The sequence below is a fragment of the Haliotis cracherodii genome, unplaced genomic scaffold, assembly GCF_022045235.1.
Source record: "Haliotis cracherodii isolate W230 unplaced genomic scaffold, xgHalCrac1.p SCAF_9, whole genome shotgun sequence".
In the NCBI taxonomy this organism is placed as follows: Eukaryota; Metazoa; Mollusca; class Gastropoda; order Lepetellida; family Haliotidae; genus Haliotis; species Haliotis cracherodii.
In genome coordinates this window covers 37150553-37175307 of record NW_027266343.1, presented here as the reverse complement: position 1 = coordinate 37175307, position 24755 = coordinate 37150553, and the positions used below count along the sequence as shown (strand labels likewise).

The window sequence follows — 24755 nt, the reverse complement described above, 5'->3', positions numbered from 1 at the left end:
GGGGTACCTTTGGTGCTTATTAGAAGCGGTCCAGTCTCAAGTGGTACTTTGGTTGTGCTGAACATGTGAAGACTATTTGTTACATGGTCGATGGATGCGAGTAGATGTGTGTCGGATCTTACCCCAAAAATTGGATTCTATCTGTGTGATTATGGTAAGGAAATGTCACCATACATTAAGCTCTACACGACTTGTCATTTACATTGTCTTAGGACCTGTTTATATCATGTCACTGATATAATTACCAAGGATTTTATTCATGTTGATATATATTGTGAAGTCATTTGTCTATTGTATTTTTATGATGAATTAACAGTTGCTGATGATTATCAATGCAAGATGCTGTGTTGAAATTTCATTTTTATATAATTTTGTTTTACTTTCATTATGATTCATTTAACACAACTGTTCGAAAGTTCCGAATTCTATATCAATATTGTTGACATCATTAATATCTCATTTTTCAAACCTTTTAAAACAAAATAATTTATTTTGATGGTGAAATCTTCATTAATTTACTACTGAAGGTCGAACCTATAGTATTAAAGATCACACATTATATGAGCATGATGATGGCTTTATCTGAAGTCACTAGAATGTCAACAAAAGGCCACAAGTCACCACTTCATGTTACTGTCATAATACAAAGTTCACATGAATGTCAAGCAAATCCTTAGTGGTTATGGCATAATAACTCTCAAGCCACTGGGAATTATACAGAATTGGTTTTTTTCTTCGCTGATACCTGATAACCTATTCTGTTTATTACAGAGAAAGGATGGTTTACATAATTTCATAGAGCACGAATTTGAAAAGTTTGAAAATTAGAATTATTTGGCATTATATAAATTTGTAGGTTGAAAATTCCTACTGTTGTCAATTTGAATATAGTGAGTGAGTATGGTTTTTACACCGCTTTTAGCAATATTCCAGCAATATCACGGCAGGGAACACCACAAATTGGCTTCACACATTGTACCAATGTGGGTATCAAACCTGGGCCTTCGGTGTGACGAGCGAACGTCTTTAAACCACAAGGCTACCCCTGGACTGCTCAGTTTGAATATAGATACAAAGTCGGTGAGGGCTGCAGTGTACAGCCAGGCTTCAGTAACCTGGACCAGGTACGCAACATGTGTACATCTAAGTAAGACAAAGCCACAAAGAATCAATATCTTCGTCTTCACAGCTGACAAACAGCGTGATGGTAAAATGCATTAGGCTTTGTGAAACATTTTTTTAATTTCACTTCCTGTTTGAGTGCGAATGAGTTAACAAATGCTGTAAATCGATACTGATGGATACATTTAACTGATGAGGACATCCCATATTTCTTCATTAGGTGCTTGAGTAAAAGTTGAAAGGAGAAGAATAATTGAGACAAGGGTGATGTTCATATCTATCTGTATATATCAATAATATATAGCTTCATAAAACAGGATTTGAATCAAGAAATATTCTGCAATGGGTACAAACTGATGTCCCTCCCCAAACATATGTAATTGTTTCAAGACATTCCTTATAAGTCTCACTGTCACATAATCATAATATTTTCCCTTCCGACCAACCCTTACTACTAGTAATGCTGTAGTCCTAAATTGGTTGGTTGGTTTGTTGTTTAACGCCGCACTCAGCAATATTCCAGCTATATGACGGTGGTCTGTAAATAATCGAGTCTGGACCAGACAATCCAGTGATTAATATCATGAGCATTGATCCACGCAATTGGGATCGATGACATGCATCAACCAAGTCAGCGAGCCTGACCACCCGATCCCGTTAGTCGCCTTTATCGACAAGCATAGTCGCCTTTTACGGCAAGCATGGGTTGCTGAAGACCTATTCTACCCGGGATCTTCACGGGTCTGTAGTCCTAAATAAAGCAAGGCTAGATTTTCCACAGGTTCAAGTTCTGAATCTCCCATCTCCCTGAAGCTCCTTTTTAATTTAAAGGGAGTTGCTTGTTTCTGTCAAAATGATATATTTTCAGAGACAACTGGCGTTAGTCTAAGAGACTCCTTACGGAACTGAATTACCCACCATATCTTTTATCCAGGGAAAACATGTCCATTTTCATGACCTTCCCAAACGTATGTCATTATTTCATGAGATTCCTTTAGGACATGATCATGACCATGACAAAGCATGAACCTTGTATATCAGAATACACAAAACTTGGGCCCGTTTTCTACATGTTCCAGGATGCCAGGTTAGAATTGGTCATGTTTGTAGAGACGTGTGGTCACGTTCAGTGACTTGGTGGATTGCAATCTTCAAATCCAAATTGCATAGATCGATGTTCATGATGTCACTCGGCCCCTAAAGATCCTGGGTAGAATAGGTCTTCAGCAACCCATGCTTGCCATAAAAGGCGACTATGCTTGTTGTAAGAGGCGACTAACGGGATCGGGTGGTCAGGCTCGCTGACTTGGTTGATGCATGTCATCGTACCCCAATTGCGTGGATCGATACTCATGATCTCAATCACTGGATTGTCTGGTCCAGACTTGATTATTTACAGACCACTGTCATATAGCTGGAATATTGCTGAGTGTGGCGTTAAACAACAAACAAACAAATAAACAAACAAAAATGATGTCACTCAAGTTGATTATTCACATCTTCTCAAAACAAGGGAGTTGGACATGGCTGGACTGACGGGTCTTAAGTCCATTCAAAATCATGTAACAAAATCGACTTCCAGTATACATAATGTCATGCACATTTGAGTCGATAGCAGGATTTGAAAAGCATGTCTACAGTTAATTCAGAGTTGACAGAAAGTTTCCTAATCTTTTTGTTTTTTTACAAGTAATTTGATGCATTTTGTAAGCATGGTAAGGTAGATCTTGATTACCGATTTTGTTTGAAGCAAATGCGAGTAATAAGATAGGTGGAATCTGATTCTCATTGGTCAATAAGAGCGACATTATTAAGAAGCAACATAGCCACTGGTAGTGCTGAGTAACGATTGAGCCACATAATTCCAGCTTTACTAAGTTCGTCAAAGGTAGAAACTGGACTTTATGGTCAGTTAACTCCCTTGCCCCGTAAAATGATTATTCAAAGAGACTGCTGTTATATAACTGGACTATTGCTGAGTGCGGAAATCAACAAATCAACCAATCAAGCAACATGACCCTCTCAAATGTATGTCATTATTTCATGAACTTGTCAAAGTCAAGGTACAGACACATACATGGTAAATACATGCTTCAGTATAATGTGATGTTCCTTGTATACAGGAGAGTGCTTAAAACTCTAAATAACAGAGGAAAGGAAAAGCAGGGATCGATGGAATTGGCTGACAGTATCATACACAGCTGTCAAACATGACTGCTTGTACTGGTCCTAAACAACTGAATAACGGAATTGAGTAACATATATTACTCAAAAGAGGTTAAGGATCACCTGATTCTTTCATATGACTATTGTTAATCTCCCACGCCATGACAGATTAAGTATAGTCATACACAAGAATCCGGTGGTGCTTAACTTCTTTTGAGTCGCATACTTACATTTGTATGAATAGATGAATGCATGGAAGATAAAGGGCAAACAACGGCAGAAATTCATCATAATATTTACCATACATTTAACACTAGACTTACACAATCTTCATTTTAGTGGTTTTGAAATGAGCTTTAAATTTTCTGGCAGTTAATAAATTACCAACATGTAATACTGAAATTAAGATAACAATCTTGTTCAAACTTTTGATGATAGCATTTCATGATGCATTTAACCACTGTTTACAGACATCCACGGATACCTATACTTGAGCAAACCTACACGCAGGCCTCAGTCAGCCAGGCCGCAAGGGCTTAATTATAAAAACACAGGTCACTGAACATTTGATGTTTTCAAAACATTTACTGTAGATACAGGAAGACCTCTGTGGATATTTGACAGAAGAGGTCATTTTGTTTTTCATTAAGGATGTTTTGAAACACACGCCAGTCATGGCCCTCATTAACCCTTTATGGATCTAGCCAGCTGTGCTGTAGTCAGAGAGCTGGTAGCCAGATAGCCAGTAGTCGGAGGGCCAGTAGCCAGATAGCCAGTATTGCATTCCTGCACCTGGCCCGTGTCATCCATCCTCTACCATTATATTGTGCCTCCCATAAACACACTGCCTGAATACTGGTCAGATTTCCTGAAGAGGGAGACCTGCAGGAGGTCCCGTAGACTATGTTTGAGTCAAGTGCTCCACAACTGTATATATGTACCCCTGCCTGGCATTGAGTTTCTGTTACAGAATTTACAGCAGATATATGATCCTACAATCACCCCATTCCATTCTCATTCCCCTGACAGCTCCTGGGGCGGTGGGGTAGCCTAGTGGTTAAAGCGTAAGTCCATCTCTCCGAAGACCCGGGTTCGATTCCCCACATGGGAACAACGTGTGAAGCCAATTTCTGGCGTCCCCCGCTGTGATATTGCTGGAATATTGCTAAAAGCAGCGTAAAACTATACTCACTCACTCATTCACTGTTACAGTGGAAGTTCTTATACATTTGTCTACTAAGAAGCATAACAAATGCAGTCTGCTTTAGAATATTTAAGTTGGAGTAGCAAGTGAATAAGGTGCTACATTTCTTTTAACACTATTCAAGAAATATCATGGCTGGAGTCACCAAGAATCCATGTCACTAACATTCATGTGGAGAAATGAACACAGAACTTTGGTATCAAAACAAAACAAAGGAGCTGGCTTAAATAATAAAGCTTTTCTTTCGGGTAAAGTTGGATAACCATGCCAAGGCATATTTCCTTATAGTCCACATCCCCTATGAAGATTCCGGTTAGACCTTGTCTTCAGCAAACAATGTAGGGCTGGGACGGGTAACTCGGGTACCCAGGTCGGACAGGTACTGAGTAGGACACAGGACTACCTGGACCCGTGGTTAGTCATGCAATATATTGTTTAATGACAAATACTCTTTATCATCCAAAACTGGCTCCTACAGGAGATATCGCTTGGGTGAGATGAAAAAGTTGGAAGAATGATGTTGGATGATAAATAAAATCTCACTCTCGTATCTTTTGATATCAAATATATCAACACTCGTTGATAAAAGTGAAAAAAAATCCTCAGCATGCCTCAGAGTTTTTCCACTTTTATCAACTCATGTTGATATATTTGATATCAAAAGACACGAGGGTGAGATTCTCTATATACAGTATACTCAGCACAGTGGTTACATAACAGGTTGCTAATGATTTCTGACTATGCACTCACTCTTTCTGACTTTTCGTATGGTTGAATAAAGATATAACTTAAGCCATCTTCAGTGTATGCATGATCAGATTGTTTAATACATGTATCTAAATATGTTTCGGGCTATGGTAAAAAAAATCCAACTGACATTTTGTACCTTTCCTTTGTGACCTACAGTGGGTAGCCGGGTAGGGTTGGGTAATATGGGGGTGGGTACCCAGGCAGTAAATTTGGACCCATCCCAGCCCTAAAACAATGCTTTCCTTAAAAAGCTCAAATGCTGTAATATAACTGAAATACTGTTCAAAGATTCATAAAACACAAGTCTCTCACTCACTACTATCTACAGAGTAACAAGATTCTCCTTCTATAAATTTTAAGTGTCCATTGGCTATACTGTAAGCATTGGATAAATGGTAACAATGCTTAATATATACAAAACAAAAGTTTGTCATAGTTTATAACTTTTCAAATCGATCCAAAAAGTAATACAAAATGTAATCACAAATTTAACCTTCACTTGTTGATCTCTAAAACATTTCTTTTTGGTGCCTGAAATAGACTAAGTGTCATTTCAGAACATTAACTTCTGCCATAATACTCTCTACCATCAGCCACAGGGATTAATAAAAGGATGGATGGAAGGTAACCCAATGCAAGCAGGCTTCATTTCTCTCAAAATAAATTACACCATATCACGTTTCTCATACCCAATTTCATCATTTTACCATAACGAGGCACAAGTACTGCAATTGATGGCAACAGAAGGAAGAGACACAATTGAATTAGGAAAGAAATAGAATATATCCTAGCAACCTGCATTACTCTCAGAGATCAGTTTTCTCCTTCTCACAATTCTGACACATGATATGACATATACAGAGCTCCAGATATGCTGCGTATCTGCGTAAAATACGCATCAGAAATGCAGAAATACACAGTAAAATATAATCCAAGCGTATCAAATACGCAACGAACATTACAGATACGCTACAAAAATATAACTTGTGTGTATCATCAAAATATTGTGCAGTAACCCAGCGTATTCGATTAGCAAATCAGCAACTTATTTTGAAATTATAAACGGGCATTCCGTCAACCTTGCCAAACTCCATAATGACAGTTACATCACGATCATTTGCCATCACACTTTCTTGTGAAGTGGTATTTTTGAGTCCTATAAAGCTCTCGAACCCACACGACACCAGTTTGCAGGGACGAGATGAATAGTGTTTATAAATATTTAACTTAAATACCCACATGTGTAAAAACTAGTGGGTAACAGAAATTTGAACACCCAGATAGAATTACTGATACCCAATGATTTTAAAATGCATGGGTAAAATACCCACAACACCAAAAGCTTATCTGGAGCTCTGCATATATACAACTGATGACTGCAGGAAGGAAAGGAGAGGAATGTACAGGAAGCATGGATTAATTGAAGCTGAGTTTTCTCCAATATCATAGCAACTACTTTTCTCATCCATCACTCTGACAAAATATGGTCACATTCTATGGCTGTCTTTATGAAGGAAGGAATAGTCCAAATGTATGTCTCAAGGTCCCTGAACCATATCATTTTCTCTTCTGACCAGCCGCTACTGTAAAACTCTAGCTCTAACATGTCTTAAAGAAGTCTGAATGTATGTCTCAAGGTCCCTGAACCATATTATTTTCTCTTCTGCCCACCATTACTATAAAACTCTAGCTCTAACATGTCTTAAAGAAGTCTAGTCTAGATTCTCCTCAGGTTCTGAATCTCCCATTTCACTGGGGCTTCTTTCAATTTAAATGGAGTTTGTTTCTATCAAAATTATATACCTTCAGAAACTAAGTGTTAGTCTAAGGTCTGCCAAGCAATCCAGTTTATATCTTTTTCTATAACAGTGTTGGAACTATATTCTGAAAATGAATACTTGATCTTCTACTAGAAATATTTACTGGATCATAAAGATGATTACTTATGCTAACATCACCATTAGTTTAGGCCTTGCTGCTGAACAGGTTGAGAAGGATCTTCATCAACACTAACACATGTCGGAGAGTTTGACAAAGTGTATTAAATTATATGTAAGACATCTTCCTGAGGCAAGGGTGTAAGATGTCTATAAAAGTCCAGTTTCCAACCTTGCCGAACTAGGCTGGAATTCCGGAGTTATATTTTGGCTGGACTAACGAGTCTATGCATAGTCCAATCACAATCATGTGATGAACTAGACATCAGGTTAATAAACAACATGGATTTCAATGTGCAGATTTCGGTTGACAGTAGGCTAAAAAAATTGCAAAACATGTGTACCACCAACTGCAAGTTGAGTTCGGCAAGGGTGGAAACTGGACTTTTATAGTCAGTTAGCACCCTTACCTCAGGAAGATGTATGGCAGATGTCACAGATACCACTTGTATCCTCATAATGATCATGGGTTCAAATCCCAGCATGCCAAGGTTCTCCCCGATTATGATCCTTGGGATGTCAACAACATTCCAAATGATAGCCACAGCTACTAGTGCGTTAAACCTAATTCACTTTCTCATTCACAAACACATATTTCAGTTCATTTTCTCCAAAATGACCATGACATTTGTTACTGTTTGTTAAATCCTGGTGATATTCACCCATAACGAGAGCAGTCCATAAATAATCAAGTCAGCATTATACAATCCAATGATTGACATCATGAGCATTGATCCACAAACTAGGATAGGATGACATGCACACAAGCAAAACATCGAGTCTGACCACCCAATCCATTTAGTCGCCTCTTACGACAAGCATAGATTACTAATCACTAATTACTAATTATTAACACATTAATAAGCTGTTCACTTCTATCTCTGCTCAAGCAATAAACCTAATCAACATTATACACAGTTGCATGCTGAGATACCATCAAGCAGAACTATACCAAGATCCTGAATAATCTCACGATCAAAGACATTCCATCTGTTGTCAAGACATGTTATTCAATGATGAGTCACTGTCTGCAGTCACATACAGATAATAACATTAGAAGCAGTAAACATGCACTGAGGCCTGTTAACGTCTTCATCAGGGTAATGGGGGATGCTAATGATGCACGATTATACAATTTACGGTAGCCTACATCAGATGCCTTGGGCCACAGTCATTCTCTGTCGCAGGTTGCAGATGGAGGTGGCTCTCTCACATAGTGAGTGAGTGAGTGAGTTATGGTTTATAGTCACATCGGCAATATTTCAGCCATATCGTGACTAAATCAAGTTATATAGTCATGAAACACAAAACTGAACTATAAAACCTGTCGACAAAGGACCTCACATTGAGATATATAATGGGGCTTAGACAAGCCGAAATTTACTACCTGGGTACCCAACCCCCTATTACCTGACCCTGACCGGGTGTAATACTTTGAACAACAAGCATGGCGGGTTCATAGAATAGTTTACTACGTCATCCGGTTTGGTACATGTGTGTTACGTCATCACTTACATACATGTGTATGACCAGTTGATTATGTTAAAAAGTACATTTCTCTTCAAGGGGCTAAATGCTCAGATTGTCTCCCATCTTTACATCTATACAGCTCTGTGTACAAACAAACATAATGCTGACTAGTGAAGACTGAGTTGTTGAGATTCAATTGCATTTTCCAGATGCATGATGGCGCTTCCTCCTTGGCAATAAATGAGCATACCACTGAATACTACAGTGAGGAGGACAAAAGTTGTAATATCAGACAAGGATCTCATTTTGCATTTATGTGTCGTTACTGAACATGCTGAACTTGGCAGTTCTCAGAACAAAACTCTGAAATTGTTTGTAAATGTGACAAGAATATAATAATCGTGAAACGTGTGATTACAGTTTTTGAAATTCACACTAGTCTACTAGCACGAGACTACTAAATTGTGCTGAGGACAACTGCAAACTCCAATGATGGTAGTCTTCAATGACTAGTCAAATACAAAGCATTTGAGCAATTCTGAACCAGTTCTCAATGCTTCAATTTTGCTACAAACTGAAACTGAATAAAACTGACAGAAAATGAAAACATTGTTCTATCATGAACAAAACTGACTTATTTATGTCCTGTCGGATGGCTGGAGGATGCTTGATGGAAATGTCCATTAGCTCCCCATGTTACTCTGATCACATATAACATAATAGGCTTACAGCATATCCTCAACGCGTAGAGTTTTGAAAGCTCTGTGTCAAGTAACATGATACCGTATTTACTCTATGATCAGTGCATTGCTATATGATCCACTGCATGGTGGTACATAGATGGGGCTTATTCCACAGCCAAAACAGCCAAACAGGCTTATGAAAATTTCTTTGTTTATTGGTTTGTTTGTTGCTTAAATGCGGCACTCAGCAAATTTCCAGCTATATGACAGCTGTCTGAAAATAACTGAGTCTGGTCCAGACAATCTAGTGACTGACATCATATATAAATATATAAAGTTCCTTTCACCTAGTGGATGCTCATCAAGGGCTACACTACTATTACCCCAGCCAATTTCATTCTCAGCTCCCTGGGGAGTATACAGCCAAAGCTGCCTGTGAGGCGCTAAAAGGTTAACAGCTACATTACCATCTCCTGACCACCCGATCCTGTTTTTTGCTTTTTACAGCATGTCATCAAGGGTTGCTTAAGACCATTCAAGAGAAACATTGGCACTATCACAAGGTGCCAAGATTCAAATTGGAGCCAAGACTCCCTTTAAAGAGCAATCTTTCATAGCAGTGTCCTGTCTTGCCATGTCCAATGAAATGCCATCAGTGTCCGTGAAGTACCAGATTCCCACCTTATTTCAGAGACAACATATGGAAAACCATGTTATGTTAATTAGCAAGGCTACATTCCATGAATCACATCATCAGAACAGACTCACACAAGCTTAATTGTTCTGTATTACCATATTTTCTTGAGCTTGGGTGCACCTTTTGTCCTAAAAAATACAGCTGTGTCAATGTTAGACACATTAACGTGAGTGCATTACACTGAAAATAGCACATAAAAAAATGCATGCTGAATTATGTTAATCCTGTTTTTACACATTCTGCTAATATTAAGTGCATAATCTGGACTTATACTTGTAACCAATTTTACTCATTTTATTTGAAATTTCATTCACAATTGTTTACATAAATTTCGTCGAAATCATGTGTGAACTGATCAGCAGGTCGGACGACATTAACGTCATTTACAGAAACCACGATCAGATTTTCGCGTTTGATGCCTTGCAACAAACCTTAGTTGTCAGAGAATACAAACCTTAGTAATATCAGAGAATGGATACATAACATTATAGTACTTAATTATAGGTTTGCTATTACTATGGAGAAAGAAAGATGTCCCTGACAGTGTGCCATACTATCTTTAGTGAGTCTAAACATAACCTTTTATCATTTGCTATTTTGAAAGCACTGCACTTTCTGCTAAATTTCCCTCAGTTCTACAGATCGTTGATAACATTATGTCAAGGAAGCATTAAATATCTCTACTTTTGTATTTTTAGAGTTTTGAAGGATCAGGTCACGATCCTCCATGTTGTTTGTTATAGAGAAAACAGTATCCCATACACGTTCCTTTTGAATTAGATTTCAACACAATTAACACAAGGCAACACCAACCTTGTTAGTTTAAGATTATGTTTGAACTTATACTTCATAAATTATCAAATCTGACTTTAAAAACATGCACATGACACAGGTCATGTCTTTCTATTGATATATTAGGTGCTAAGTTAAGGCTAAAAATATGTTATGAAAATTTGATTGTTTTAGCCTGGGTGACCAACATACCTTTAGAAGGAATCTGTCGCTTGTGTTTCTATGTTTTATAAGGTGAACAATTGACTTGTCTTTGCATGTGTTTGCGACAGGTGCCACTGATGGGGCGCGATACACTCATCTTTTCACATACACCTGTTATCATCAATATTTGATAGTGATTCATAAACATGTGCCTTTAATATATCGGAATCAGAGAGAGGACACTTTTAGCAGAGATTTCTCTTGATTATGAAAAGCGTTTATTATCATACCTGTTAGAGTGAGTGACTGAGTATGGTTTGACACCGCTTTTAGCAATATTCCAGCAATATCATGGCGGGGGACACCAGAAATGGGCTTCACAATTTGTACCCATGTCGGGATTCACCCCGGGTCTTCGGCGTGACAAGCGAACACTTTCACAATGATGTTTGATCATCTGTCTGTTTGGCCAGCTCAAAACAACACTGCATCACCATCAGCATCCCCATCAGGTCGACCACATCATGCCCCGTTCAAATTATAAACATATACCTTATTTGACATACCGTATATGTCCACAGATAAGCCGAATTTTGAGGACCAGAAAAAAAGATTCTGTAGAAAGGAGTCGGCTTATCCACGGGATACACATTCATGATAGTATTCTTCAGATCGTGATCTGTCAGAAACATTGCCTGAATGGCGGTCCAATATATTACAACTTTCCGAAAGTTTGGACTAGAGCCATTATTGTTATAAATTATCAATAAAGTTATTATTATACACCAATGTTGTCATTATTAAAAAAAATGTTATGCATGTTACTACTTCCGATAATAAGTTTTCAACTGAATGTTCAAAGTTTATCGTTCTTCCTCAATAACTCCACAATCTTTACATGTAACAATATATGAAATCCACAGCTATAATATATAATCCCAAGATGAAATCGCCAATAGCTATTCAAAAGTTTTGCAAAGTTCAAAAATTGATAGTGAACAAGTATCTACCTTTATTGAAAGAGGCAAATAAACAACTGTAGGCGAGTTATTCTTTTCGCCATTTGCAAAAAAATGTTATCAGCTGTTTCCTGTGATGTCACAAACGGTGACCATGGTGACCATGGTAATATTTAGCCCACTGGGTGCTTAGAAAATTTACAAAGGGAAGAGCATATTCAGACCATTCATGAGTTAAATCTCAGTTGTCATTGATCAGGCAGTAAAGAATCCTAGTATTGACAGTACAAACGTCGATGAAACAAAAACAAGGCAATTCATAATATATAATACCATCCTGTCATGCAAATTGTAGGGCTTAGTAACTGGGCGGTTATACAAAGATTACTTACAGGTTGGTCTAGAGTGAGTGAGTTGGGTTGAATGGGCTTTGGACAGTATTCCAGTTATATCACAGCATGCCAGCTTAATGTGGGAGGAGAGCTTACAGAAGAGAGGCATTTAATATAATGAACACATGTTAAATGAACACAATGAGTGCATGTTATGTACACTCAAGAATTGAAACTTTCCAACCCACTAATAAATGGCAGTTAATTAGATGATACTCCCTTACAGCATTGAAATCTACAAAAGAAGAGGGGGCACGGGTGGCCCAGTTGTCTAAGGCACCGCGATTCGCTGTGCAGAGTTGCGTCCCTTGGGTACGCCAGAAACTTATGATTGTGGGTTCGAATCCTGGTTCGCCCCGATTATGTTTGTAGGTTTGTCAGCACCATACCCATGCACGTGGGTTTCACCGAAGTGGTAAACGTCTGAGACCTGCACCACTTCGGGCTTTCGTCCCACATTAAGCTGACACGCCGCGATATAACTGGAATACTGTTAAAAGCAGCGTTAAACCCAACTCACTCACTCACTACAAAACAAGAAGGGACATTTCATCAAATGGACCCTTAGTAACAGCATATAAAACATGCAAGAGCCATAAATCTTATCGCCAAATGTAAACTTTTGCTCCTTCTGATAAATCTGGATCTTCTGGTCTGTACACAGCGCAGATGACTGATATCTAATCTTGATTGTATTTAAAATGGTTATTTTTCTTTTATTGTATCTTAAATGTTAGATATGAAAATAGCCCGCACTGCCACACTGCACCGACCCTCAGCATTAATCATTCACAAATGCCATTGGTTGAGTCCTTGCAGAAGGATGCAGTTCTTGCATCAATGCTGAACATATACCAAGCTATATACCATGTGAAATAGCAAGAATATAAACACTGACAAGGTGTCAGACTAGAGGTGAACAGATATTACTAACATGTGTAATGAAGAGAAAAAAACATCAGTAATTGTATCTTAAAGTGAGTGAGTTAGGTTTAATGTCGCTTTGAAGAGTTTTCCAGTTACCGTATTCGCCGTAATAAGCACCCACAGCAGTATTTGCTAATATATTGGCTAGTGAACAATCCCCATTAGCACCTCTTCCGATTGATCAATGTACACAAGGCTTATTTATTCGTGTATAATACACACTCGTGTGTAATATGCACCCTTAATTATTGGCAGTTAAATTCTGGAAAAATATATATGTCGTGTATAATACGCATAGACTTTTCTTTTGTATTATTTCAGACTGTCAGCATAAACCACGAAATTTACGATCTTTGGACTCTGTTTTTTCCCCACCAAAATGTTATTCTAATAAGAGCCCCCTATTTGTAATTTTGAGAGTGCCCTTGGCGTTTATTACGTCGAATACGGTATATCACAGCAGGTCAGTTTTAATGAGGAAAGTCCAAAGTGATGCCAGTAAATGGGGAGATTGCTCCCAGAAATAATCAGGCCTGTGAAAATCATAATTTTATAAATGTGTGCTTATAATCGCAAAATAGCAGAATAAGTAATTAAAATTATCATGATTAAATTTTACATCATAAATATTCCGTATGAACAATATAATACATTTTACCATGGAACTGACTATGCCCAAATGAACAAATACAAAGAGTGAGTGAGTGAGTGAGTGAGTGAGTGAGTGAGTGAGTGAGTGAGTGAGTGAGTGAGTGAGTGAGTGAGTGAGTATGTATGGTTTTATGCCTCTTTTAGTAATATTCCAGCAATATCATGGCGGGGGACACCAGAAATGGGCATGAAGTTGACGAAGATGGAGAAGCAGAAGAAACATTATGAATATGTGTATGAGTCACTTACTTGACCCCAAATGACAGCAAGCCTAAAAATATAGAACCCCACCAACTTTCCATCCTCAGACTGACATCTTTCCACCTCTCTTTAAAGGAAGTGTTAGACTTGCACAAGTCTCTAAGGCAGTGATTATTCAAATCATAATTCCTAGATTATATAAATAATTAAAGAACAAGCTGTCCCTATAAAACACTGGTGTCCTTACTATCTGCTTATCTAGACTTGCCTATAATAAGGATAGAATCACTACACATCCATGGACTTATCATTCAGTACAGCCTTGGAGCAAGGCTAAGGAAGCGTGTACTATCCACGAGGTGGAGATCCATTGCTTGGGGCACAATACTGTGTTGTATCATATCTGTAATTGCTACAGGTCTCAAATGCCACTGAGCCTTACAGGAAACATAGCCACATCATGACAGATGCATGCTTGTGTAACGTTGCAGTGAGGGAAACAGACGGGATCAGTAGAGAAGCATAAACTGTTGTTTCACCCATCAGGAATTCAACAGTCATGATACGGAATGTTATTATATAATGCAATGTCTTCCCCCATATTCCTTGACCTAGAATGGGTTATGTGTCATTTGATAGCGACGCATGTTGACTCTACGACAGGTCTGATCATTTTCGATATTGACTTGAATGGGAATCAAAGCCGGATCCAGGGGGGCAGTTGGGTTCCACTACCTCTCCCTTTTGAAAAGAAAATAATTATCAGAGAGAGAGTTTTATAATTTGGACCCCCCCCCCTTGGGAATTACAATGTAAACTACCCAAAGTCGTGTTTAACCCCAAACCTTAGAGCAAATCAAATCTCTCTAATTGTTGGCATCTTAAAAAATTATTGTAGCTAACAGTTTAATATGTTGAATTGTCCTCTATTGCTTTTTTTGGGTCGATAAAAACAGCAATTGACCTCATATAATTGTATATAATATAAGAAAACATCTTTAAACATGGCTGTCATCATACTGAAGACAGTATTAAACAAACTGTATTTCCCGTGAACTGTTAAAATCGTTTTGCCTTGGGTTGTACATGTTGAAAGGAAACAATTGTTTGGGATAAAAAGATACATGATGATGATGATGATGATGATGATGATGATGATGATGATGATGATGATGATGATGATGATTATGGGTCAATCCATGTCAAGTCCAGGTTGGTGCTTGACATCGGAAACTCAAACAGACTTTGAATGTTTGCGATTTTTATCATCAGCAGAGATATAAATGATACTGCTATACACAAGGTGAGGTGAGGTGAAATTGGGTTTAATGTCGCATCCAAGATTATTGCACTTATATAGCGACATGCGTGTGTGTGTGTGGCTGCTTGTACTAGTCCGGAACTGATGCATATTTATAGTGCTAGCTCACTGAGATACCATGCCACAGTTTAACATGAATACCCCACTCAGACACAGTATACTCTGACTCTGAGCTGACTAGTACTTGTTTTAGCCCCTGAATGCTGAGCGCCAGACAGGATAACAACAATTACCATCTTTCAACGTCTTTTGGTATGACGCGGTCGGGGATTGAACCCCGGACCCTCCGCTCTCCGGACGCAGCTATACGCGAGAAGAGTTCCACTCCTGCATACCGACCATCATGTGATTACACTTTGGTCAACACTACATCGAATGAACTCAGATAAATGTACTGTCATGTCCACTTTGTGTCCTCTGCCTCTATAATTGCCCTAAATATAAAACATCAACACGAGAGAGTAACCAGTCAGAATAATCCGCCAAAACAGATTCCAATGGATGTAAAAGGCTAAATAGTGGTGAAAATTATACAAATGGACCACTAAAAATCAGTGATGACACAGGTGTACGTGAAAAGGGTAAGCCTATCCTGACCTACCTTTAGCATTGTCTAAAAATACTAATGTAAATTTAATTTGAATATCGTTAAAAGTCCTTATCATTCAATGGGAAATTCATAATGGTTAAGGTATTTATAGGACAAGCTAATTAAAAAATATGTTCCTCTGATAAACAATGAAATTTAATAAATTCAGACAGTAATGCGTCCATTGTAATCATCCTCATCATCAAATAACCAGATTAATGAATCATCTTGTATTCCCAAAACAATCATTCAAAGGATGGGTTTTCTAGATGAACTTTATATATATATTATCCAAAGGAATATTGTATTACAGAAGTGAGTTCTTGGTTGTGCCAGTTATCTAAGGTCCAGCAATTCGCTGTTCAGAGTTGTGTCCCTTGGGCATGCCAGAAACCTATGACAGTGGGTTCAAATCCTCCGGGTTCACCCCGATTATGCTTTTAAGATTTGTCAGCAGGTGATACCTGTGCTTTTGGTTTCACCAAAGTGGTAAACCTCTAAGACATGCATCCCTTTGGGCTTTACTCCCACGTTAAGCTGAAATGCTGTGATATATAACTGGAATACTTTTCAAAGCCGTGTTAAAACCAACTCACTCATTCACTCATACCGCAGTATAAGATCATCGTAACTCCCACTGTTTAACGCAGATGATGACAGTCATAGAGCTCTTGAAGATCGCATTGTGAAAAGAGACCCGGGTTTACATTGGAACATATCATATTCCCCAATTACATATATATAATCTTACATAGCTACAGAAATACCTAAAGAGTCTATCTGAAATTTTAATATACAAAGAAATATACAAAATGTCTTTTTTCTCTACAGTACCTAGGAAAAATGTGACTTTAGTACCTAAACATCGTTTGGATGCCATTTCGCAAAGACTTGCACTATTTGACATCTGACATTATGAAGTGCATTGTCAGCATTATCTATGTTAACTCAGCTCCATGCTTGTCAGTGGAGGGCTAATATTAGCCTGATGTCAATAGTAGTAGTACATGAACCTCACACAGCCGAATACTTCTCACATTTGCCACGTCTGCATAATGATCATTATGATCTTTCCAGCGTTATGATACCAAACAATTTTAGTAGACCCAAACAAAGTTATCTGTGAACAATGCCAATTATTATTTTGCTTGTATCTATGTGAGCATCCGCCTCAACACAAATTGACCCTGAGCAATAGGAACAATGGCCCTGAAAGCATTGACTGAGTAATTGTATAATGTGGCGGGCGAACAGCGTGGATCTTCAAGTGTTCATGCTGGATACCTGGTACCTGGCCAATCTGGGAGTGTAACGCCATAGCAACACAACTGAAAACATGTGTCAGTACATCACCAGTTAGAACACTCTGACATCACTGCGAGATGATGGGGAGAATACAGTTTACATCGCTGTAGACACATGTTTGTTGATAGCCTGTGTGTAGCCAGATGCATCTACTTAATGAAGGCCCATTGAGTGAGTGAGTGATTTGGGTTAAACGCCGCTTTTAACAGTATTCCAGTTATATCGTGGTGTGTCAGCTTAATGTGGGAGGAAAGCCCGAAAAGATGTAGGTGTCAGACGTTTACTACTTTGGTGAAATCCACGAGGACGATTATGGTGCTGACATACCTAGAAACATAATGGGGGCGAACTGGGATTCAAACCCACAATCATAGGTTTCTGGCGTGTCCAAGGGATGCAACTCATAGAGTATAAGTACTTTTACACTGATAGATCACTTGTACCCAATCTTCTTGTGGTATTTTAAATGTACAAGTACTCGTACGTGGAATATGTCACAAAAACTGTATGTGCTTGTATGATGTGTATTATAGAGTATAAGTACTTTTACATTGACAGATCACTTGTGAGTGAGTGAGTATGATTTTACGCTGCTTTTAGCAAAGTTCCAGCAATATCACAATACGGGACATCAGAAATGGCCTTCACACATTGTACCCATGTGGGGAATCAAACCTAGGTCTTTGGTGTGACGAGGGAAGAATTTTGTAATGAATAACTACCAGTTTTTAAGTCATTTTAGTTTTAAACATTAAGCATTATTACAAATATGAACATGAGTTTTGAAAAAATGCTTAATGTTTAAAAGTAAAATAACTGTTAGAAAATGGTGGTTATTCATTAAAGATACATTAATATTTAATGATCATGACACAAGCATAGAAAACCTACAATTTATAGACTAATTAAGAGAAATGGATTGAGATGTGGACAGCTGAAGAGACAAAACATCAAGACATTGAACTGCCATAAGGGGCTCAAAACGAAATAAAGATTCATTCAAAACAAGATAGGAACAAATTCATATTCTATGCAACAACAACATTCTTCCTTTTAAAATAAGAAAATATACCACAAAAGATGTCCACACAACAAAATACATTTTTCTGAAGTTACATACATCTGTGCACAATATGAACAACATATAATACTGACAAAAAGTCATCTGTTTCTCAATAGAAGTATGGATTTTCTGTCTGTCATCGGTATTAATGGACAGAGTGTTACTGACAAGGCTGTGTTTGACTGTCAGTAGAGTAAACATCTGCAATACATACATATACTGGGATGATAGTCAGGCCAGTTCAAAATATATTCTTGTTTCTCATGACTTTTTCCAAAACTGACCGAGGTTACAGGTGGGATTTTTAAATTTATTTTTTAATTCAATTTCTCCGGTAGGTTACTAATCTATAAAGGAAACTCAATTCTAATATTCCACATGACCTCTCGTAGCCATGCCCCTTGAAGTTCGAAGTGCAAAAAGTCCCAAACTTTTTAAGTTTTTAAAGTGCTCAATATTTTTTTCATTTTAGGGGCAGGGCAATTGTACACTAAAGGTAGAAGCTATGGTAACAGTCTTGTATTGAAAGGAGAAAGAGAATGATAAATTTTAAATTGTATACTTGCTTATTGTTTACGTCTGAACAAAGCAGTGATTGATACAATGATATGATTACAATTCATGCCGTTGGGGTACGAGGACACGCATTTAAGCCACTGAGTCTGACCCCCTTTTATTAGGTTGCTGAGAGTCTATTTTCACCCAGTATCTCCACAGGGAGGTAAGATAATTTGATGTAGATCATCGTGATGGTGTCTCAAACAGACCCCTGGGTATATATTTCATAAAGCAATTCCATTCTCATCACCTTCTCAACTCCGGCATCCCATTTTTACCCATTTCTATAAATGAAAATAACAGACAAAGTTTTATAAGTTATATATTAAAGCTGAAAGCTTGAGATTACATATATTTAAACTATATATTTAATATATTACAATTTATTTACTCCTGGAAGTTGAAAATGTGACCTTTTATCTCTTATTATGTGTGACTCTATATAATATGACCTTATAATGACGCTGACTAAAGATAACAACAAGGACATTATACTCCTTGTAATAATTATTTCGACCCCCTATCTAGACTCTTACACAAACAATTATTTGTATTATTTGTTTTATCATTTTGACCAACCCAGGGCAATTTCAGCAAAAATCTGTGACCATGAAATGCAGCAAGCGAGGCCCTAAGGCTGAATGTGACAAACTATATAAGAAATGTGTCACTGAACAACACACTGATAGTGCTGTGCTTGTTCGGAAGTACTGAAACCATCTGCTGTGCACTGAATCATTTTGAAACAGATGGACATCAGGATCTAGCTATCAAAACAAGCTGTTTATCATATATATTCTTCTGCAAATAGACCAAAAATAGCAACAATCATATGGAACAGGATCGAGCTGATCCTTATCAAGTAATCCAGTGATGAGAACTGGACAATCAATCTGTGAACATACTTACCATATATTCTATTAGTCTTCATATATTCTTGTGTAGCAGCCATAAAATTTCTGAGTCCCGTGATGGGATTCGAACCACAGACCTTCTGAGCAGAGGTCAGACGCCTTGTCCACATGACCAAAGAGGTTAACCCCGTCAGCAAGCTGACAAGGTAATGATGTCATCTGTAGGACGACTCCACGCCCTGCTACATACTCCCCCGTCAACAGAAGGCACGACCCGGGCCGCAGAGTAGGGTACTGAGGCTTATTTTGCTCAAATTTAATATGAACGTGCTCAGCCCCACGTTGGGCGCCAATGTAGCGGCCATAAAATTTCCGATCCTGTGATGGGATTCGAACCACGGACCTTCTGAGCAGAGGTCGGACGCCTTGTCCACATGACCAAAGAGGTTAACCCCGTCAGCAAGCTGACAAGGTAAGGATGTCATCTGTGGGACGACTCCACATCCTGCTACACTTGGGTAATTAAAAAGCTTTACAGCAGTGAGAAAGTCGTCATCTATGGAGATTAGACATTGTCAATGAACTCAGGAGGAATTGAGGTTCTCAGAATTATTTTGCTGACATTCCAAGGAAATATTTGTTTGTTATTTACATTTGTCAAACCACAGTTGTTTTTATTGTAAGTCACTGACAGATGACAGTTTTTGTAAGTCAAGCCATAGTTTGAAAATGTCCCTGTCTAACGAAATCGGCTTGGGAAAACTGTGGTATAAATTTTTAAATGGACAGAAAATTCTTTGGGAATTCTGGCAGAAGCAGGAATGTTTTTGAATGACGTCAACTGATCATGGATTCATTTGCAACATATTTAATATCACAAGATTTCCAGAATCTGGGTATGCTTCAATATGGTCTGATACAAAATGATATTCCAACGAAAATCTGGGTGCAATTTTATTTATATCGTCTTGTACCCAGGGCACATTTTGATGGCAAACTGTTCGAGAGTGACCCTAGCAGCTACACTTTTATTACATGAAATTTCATCTAGTTTGGTCACCATTCGAGCAAATGCAATTCCATGTTTATTAGCAGTAGTTGTGTAACGATATGGCGACACAGAATTGTTTCTTGATATGAGGTCCACATAACAATACATTGATTTTCAACCCCCGCATCGCGATATACATATGATCCATTACAAGTTACACTGGTGTAAAAACATGTGCATAATAAGAACTGTTCAACCACCAGCTTACACAGATTCTCTGGTATTTCGCGGTTGTCTATAAATAGCATTATATTCACAGCGCCCTCTATCCTATATGTTTCTTCCCTACAACATCCCATCTACTCTTTTAAATTTAAAAACAAATAATTTAGGGTTGTGATTCACCTGCAAAAAGAAAGAATGTCAACTTAGGAAATAAAAGTACTGTATCAGGATACGAATCGTATCGCACCCATAGTATTGGGATACGTATCGTATCGCAACCCAACCGTATCATTACACCTCTTACTAGTAGAATATTGACACAGTGATATCGAAGTTCAACAGATGTGACAGTGCAGTGCGGTCAGACTGATGAGCTGCTTATCTACATAGGTGTATAAGATAGCAATGTATAAGATAGCACTATCTTGTAACAATACAAGACAATCTTAGGTATGTTCTTCAAATCAGGGGTTATGTGCTTATCCTTATGAATTTCAAAATGTAGGTTACAGCCACACTACAAGTTTGACAAACAGACCTTGAACAAATACATCCAATACAGCCCAAGCAAGTCTATAATAGTTGGCAAGTCTAGATTACTACAGTCCCAGGCCTCTAAACATGAAGTCTCTGGGCTCCTTTTTATTATATTTTATTAAGATAACTTTAATATTTTCCTTTCAGAGACAAGATGTTAGTCTACAACATTACTAGTGAGAGAGTCTGAAGTTGATCACATACCTGACAAGTTGTTACTAATAATTGTAACCCAAAACATACCTGGTGTCTAATAAAAACAAAATCACTAACATACATTGACTATAGGTAAAATAATTAAAACGGACCACCTCATTAAACAGTGGGTTTTTTCACGTATATGAAGAAAACAAATAATATACATTGAATATAGGTACAACTCTTTCAGAATAGTTTTATCCAAACACACCAAGCCACATTAGTTATATATAAGTGTTTTGGCAATGATATAATTAGCAATACACACTGAGATGTGTAAATATACCAAGTTTGATATGCATATATTGTATATTGATTTATAAGAGTTAGGTAAACATGCTTTATTTAGATGAATGTATCCATGCATGCAAACACTTATGCGTTTTTAGCTTCTATAGAAGCAAAGCCAATTTATATGCAAAACCAAATTAGAAGCTGACATAAAAAATTCTCTTCCTTATATGTTTCACTTTTAAATGCCTTTTAAAGACTTAAGACTAAATTGGTTCATTCAATTTTTGTTTGATTTACCAACCTAAAAATATAATATATATATTTTTTTTAAATGTAGATTTATTCACATAGTAAGTTAGTGAGTGAGGTTTTATGCTGCTTTTAGCAATATTCCAGCAATATCACGGCAGGGGACACCAGAAATGGGCTTCACACATTGTACCCATGTCGGGAATCGAACCGGGGTCTTCTGCGTGACGAGATAACGCTTTAACCACTAGGCTACCCGACCGCCCACATAGTATGTTAAGTAACACATCATTTTACCAGTAATGCATGACAAAATGTTAACAAGCTACAGTGGGAGCCTTTGAAAGTGTGAACATGCATCTTTATCCCACACTTATCACCTTTGAGCATGCACAAGTTATCTCCCTTACTTAGGTTTGGGGGATGGTGACAAATAAGGGGGGTTTTCAAATCTAAACTGTATAAATGTTGTATCCGACCCCTAGTTAAGCATAACCTCCTGATACATAGACATCAGCATCCTGAATGTACAGATGGTTTAGTATGTATATTACATGGGTGGTTACTTCAGCTCAATGGCTTTAATCAGAAGATGGGGAATAATTTGTACCTTTCTGATTTCAGTTAATCATTGTTAATATTAGGAACTTGTTCATTTGAAAGAGATGTTGATTTGCTATGTACAGCATTCTGCCAAGGCAGCGACCTCACAGGATTCTCCCAATAATTTATTGATTGGCGTATAATACTTTCGCCCAATGGGACATTACATCCTTATAGATGGGTGTAGTTTATATAATTAGGGGAGTCACCACCAGTGTCAAAAATATTTTACATCCCTCGGACAGCTGCTTCAATTATTGAATGTCAACGTTCTGATTTTTGTTTCCTTCTATGTCTAAATTACTATCAGCTTATCTAATTGGCTGAAAGTAGCAAAGGGTCCAATCAGAATTGAGCTTGCAATTTTTTGCAAATATGGTATTCATGATAATGTCAAAGATATTTCTGTTTCAAATCCACTGGTATTCCAGAATCACTGACTACAAGTTATGTTGGGGATACACAGAAATTGTCACATGGCACACGCAATGCAGAAAGAAATACTAAATGTCAGCGTTGTTACATATATATAAATCATGTGAGATCTTATTCAATGTCAAAGCCAAATTCTAATTTTAGAACAAATTCCATAAGAGACTTCCCATTACGGGTCATGTCAGAACGACCTTTCGCGAATTTTGACCAACCAATGAAATGACTGACAAGAAATCGAAATTAGCCAATCAGAAGACAGCATTCTCGAGCTTTACGACACTAGTTTCAAACTGGCGACTAGGCATTGAAACATATTTTGACGTATTCTCGATTAAAAAAATTAAAACTGATAAGAACATTCTGGAATGGCTTATAGATGGCCTAGATTGTATGGATATAATCATAAAACCTGTAACTGTTGATCGGAATACCCCATGTTAAATATTTCGTGGTTGCATGATTAGAAAACACATTCCGACTGTCACTTTCATGATCTGGTAAGCGACGCTCTGATTGGTTGGATGAAAGGTCGTTCTTAATGGGATGTCCTCTGATCTTTTTTTAGCAATAGCGAGAGCTAACATCAGATTTTAATGAGATTGCATCTTTTATTATCATCATTTCACCTATCAACATGAGTTTACTCATCAAAATTAAGGTCCATGTATCTAGAACCAGATATATGTCGTACAACCACAATGTTTTTCTTAATGTTGAGAAACAAGACAACAATAATACTGCATAGCTATATGCTTAAAGAAAGCTACATAACAATAAGCAATATTCACTCATATTTTAATTATATATTGAATAATTGATACATAACTGAACATCATCAGTTTCCAGCAACCTTTACTTGTTGTAACTGAGGCAATGGATCTAATCAGGCTGTCAGACTCAACAACATGGGACGTTGCTCGCTATATCAATCACTGGTTTATCTGGATAGTGGTTCAGATTTGACTATTTATATGCAACCTTCATACAGCTGGAGTGAGTGAGTGAGTATGGTTTTACACTGCTTTTAGCAATATTCCAGCAATATCACGGCGGGGGAACCAGAAATGGGCTTCACACATTGTACCCATGTCGGGAATCGAACCCGGGTCTTAGGCATGACGAGCAAACGCTTTAACCACTAGGCTACCCGACCGCCCCATACATACATCTGGAATAGTGCTTAGTTAAACAACAAATATTCTTGCCAGTCCAACCTCTCATTTTTTAAATTACTGGTCCTTTTTAAAGCCTTCTGACATTTGCCTAGTGGATCACAATATTTGTCTAACCCTGCTGATAGAGTTAGTCATGCAGCTTGTGAGTACAGTGTGACATAATAAAATGGCCATTTGAACTTTAACATCTCTTTTTTTAACAGTGATACAAAGTGTATTGTTGTGGTGAAGGTGAGGGGAAACGGGGTTTAAGATCGCATTCAAGTTTATTGCACTTACATAGCGACATTAATGCACATGTTTATTTTTATGTGCCTGCTTGT

At 37.7% G+C, this 24755-nt stretch overlaps 1 protein-coding gene across 2 annotated transcripts in view; it reads left to right on the top strand.

The window, feature by feature from the left end:
* The window catches only part of LOC139453348 (F-box/LRR-repeat protein fbxl-1-like), a 64498-nt gene that overhangs the window by 9658 nt on the left and 30085 nt on the right, over positions 1–24755 (top strand). The window contains exon 1 of one of the 2 annotated variants that reach the window (XM_071235020.1): positions 3–154. The exons of the other annotated variant lie outside the window; for it this stretch is intronic. Within the exon in view, the coding sequence (XP_071091121.1) occupies positions 95–154 (60 nt within the window). The 5' untranslated portion in view covers positions 3–94. Of the gene's footprint in view, positions 1–2; positions 155–24755 lie in introns of those variants that run through there. 2 annotated transcript variants of the gene reach the window in all.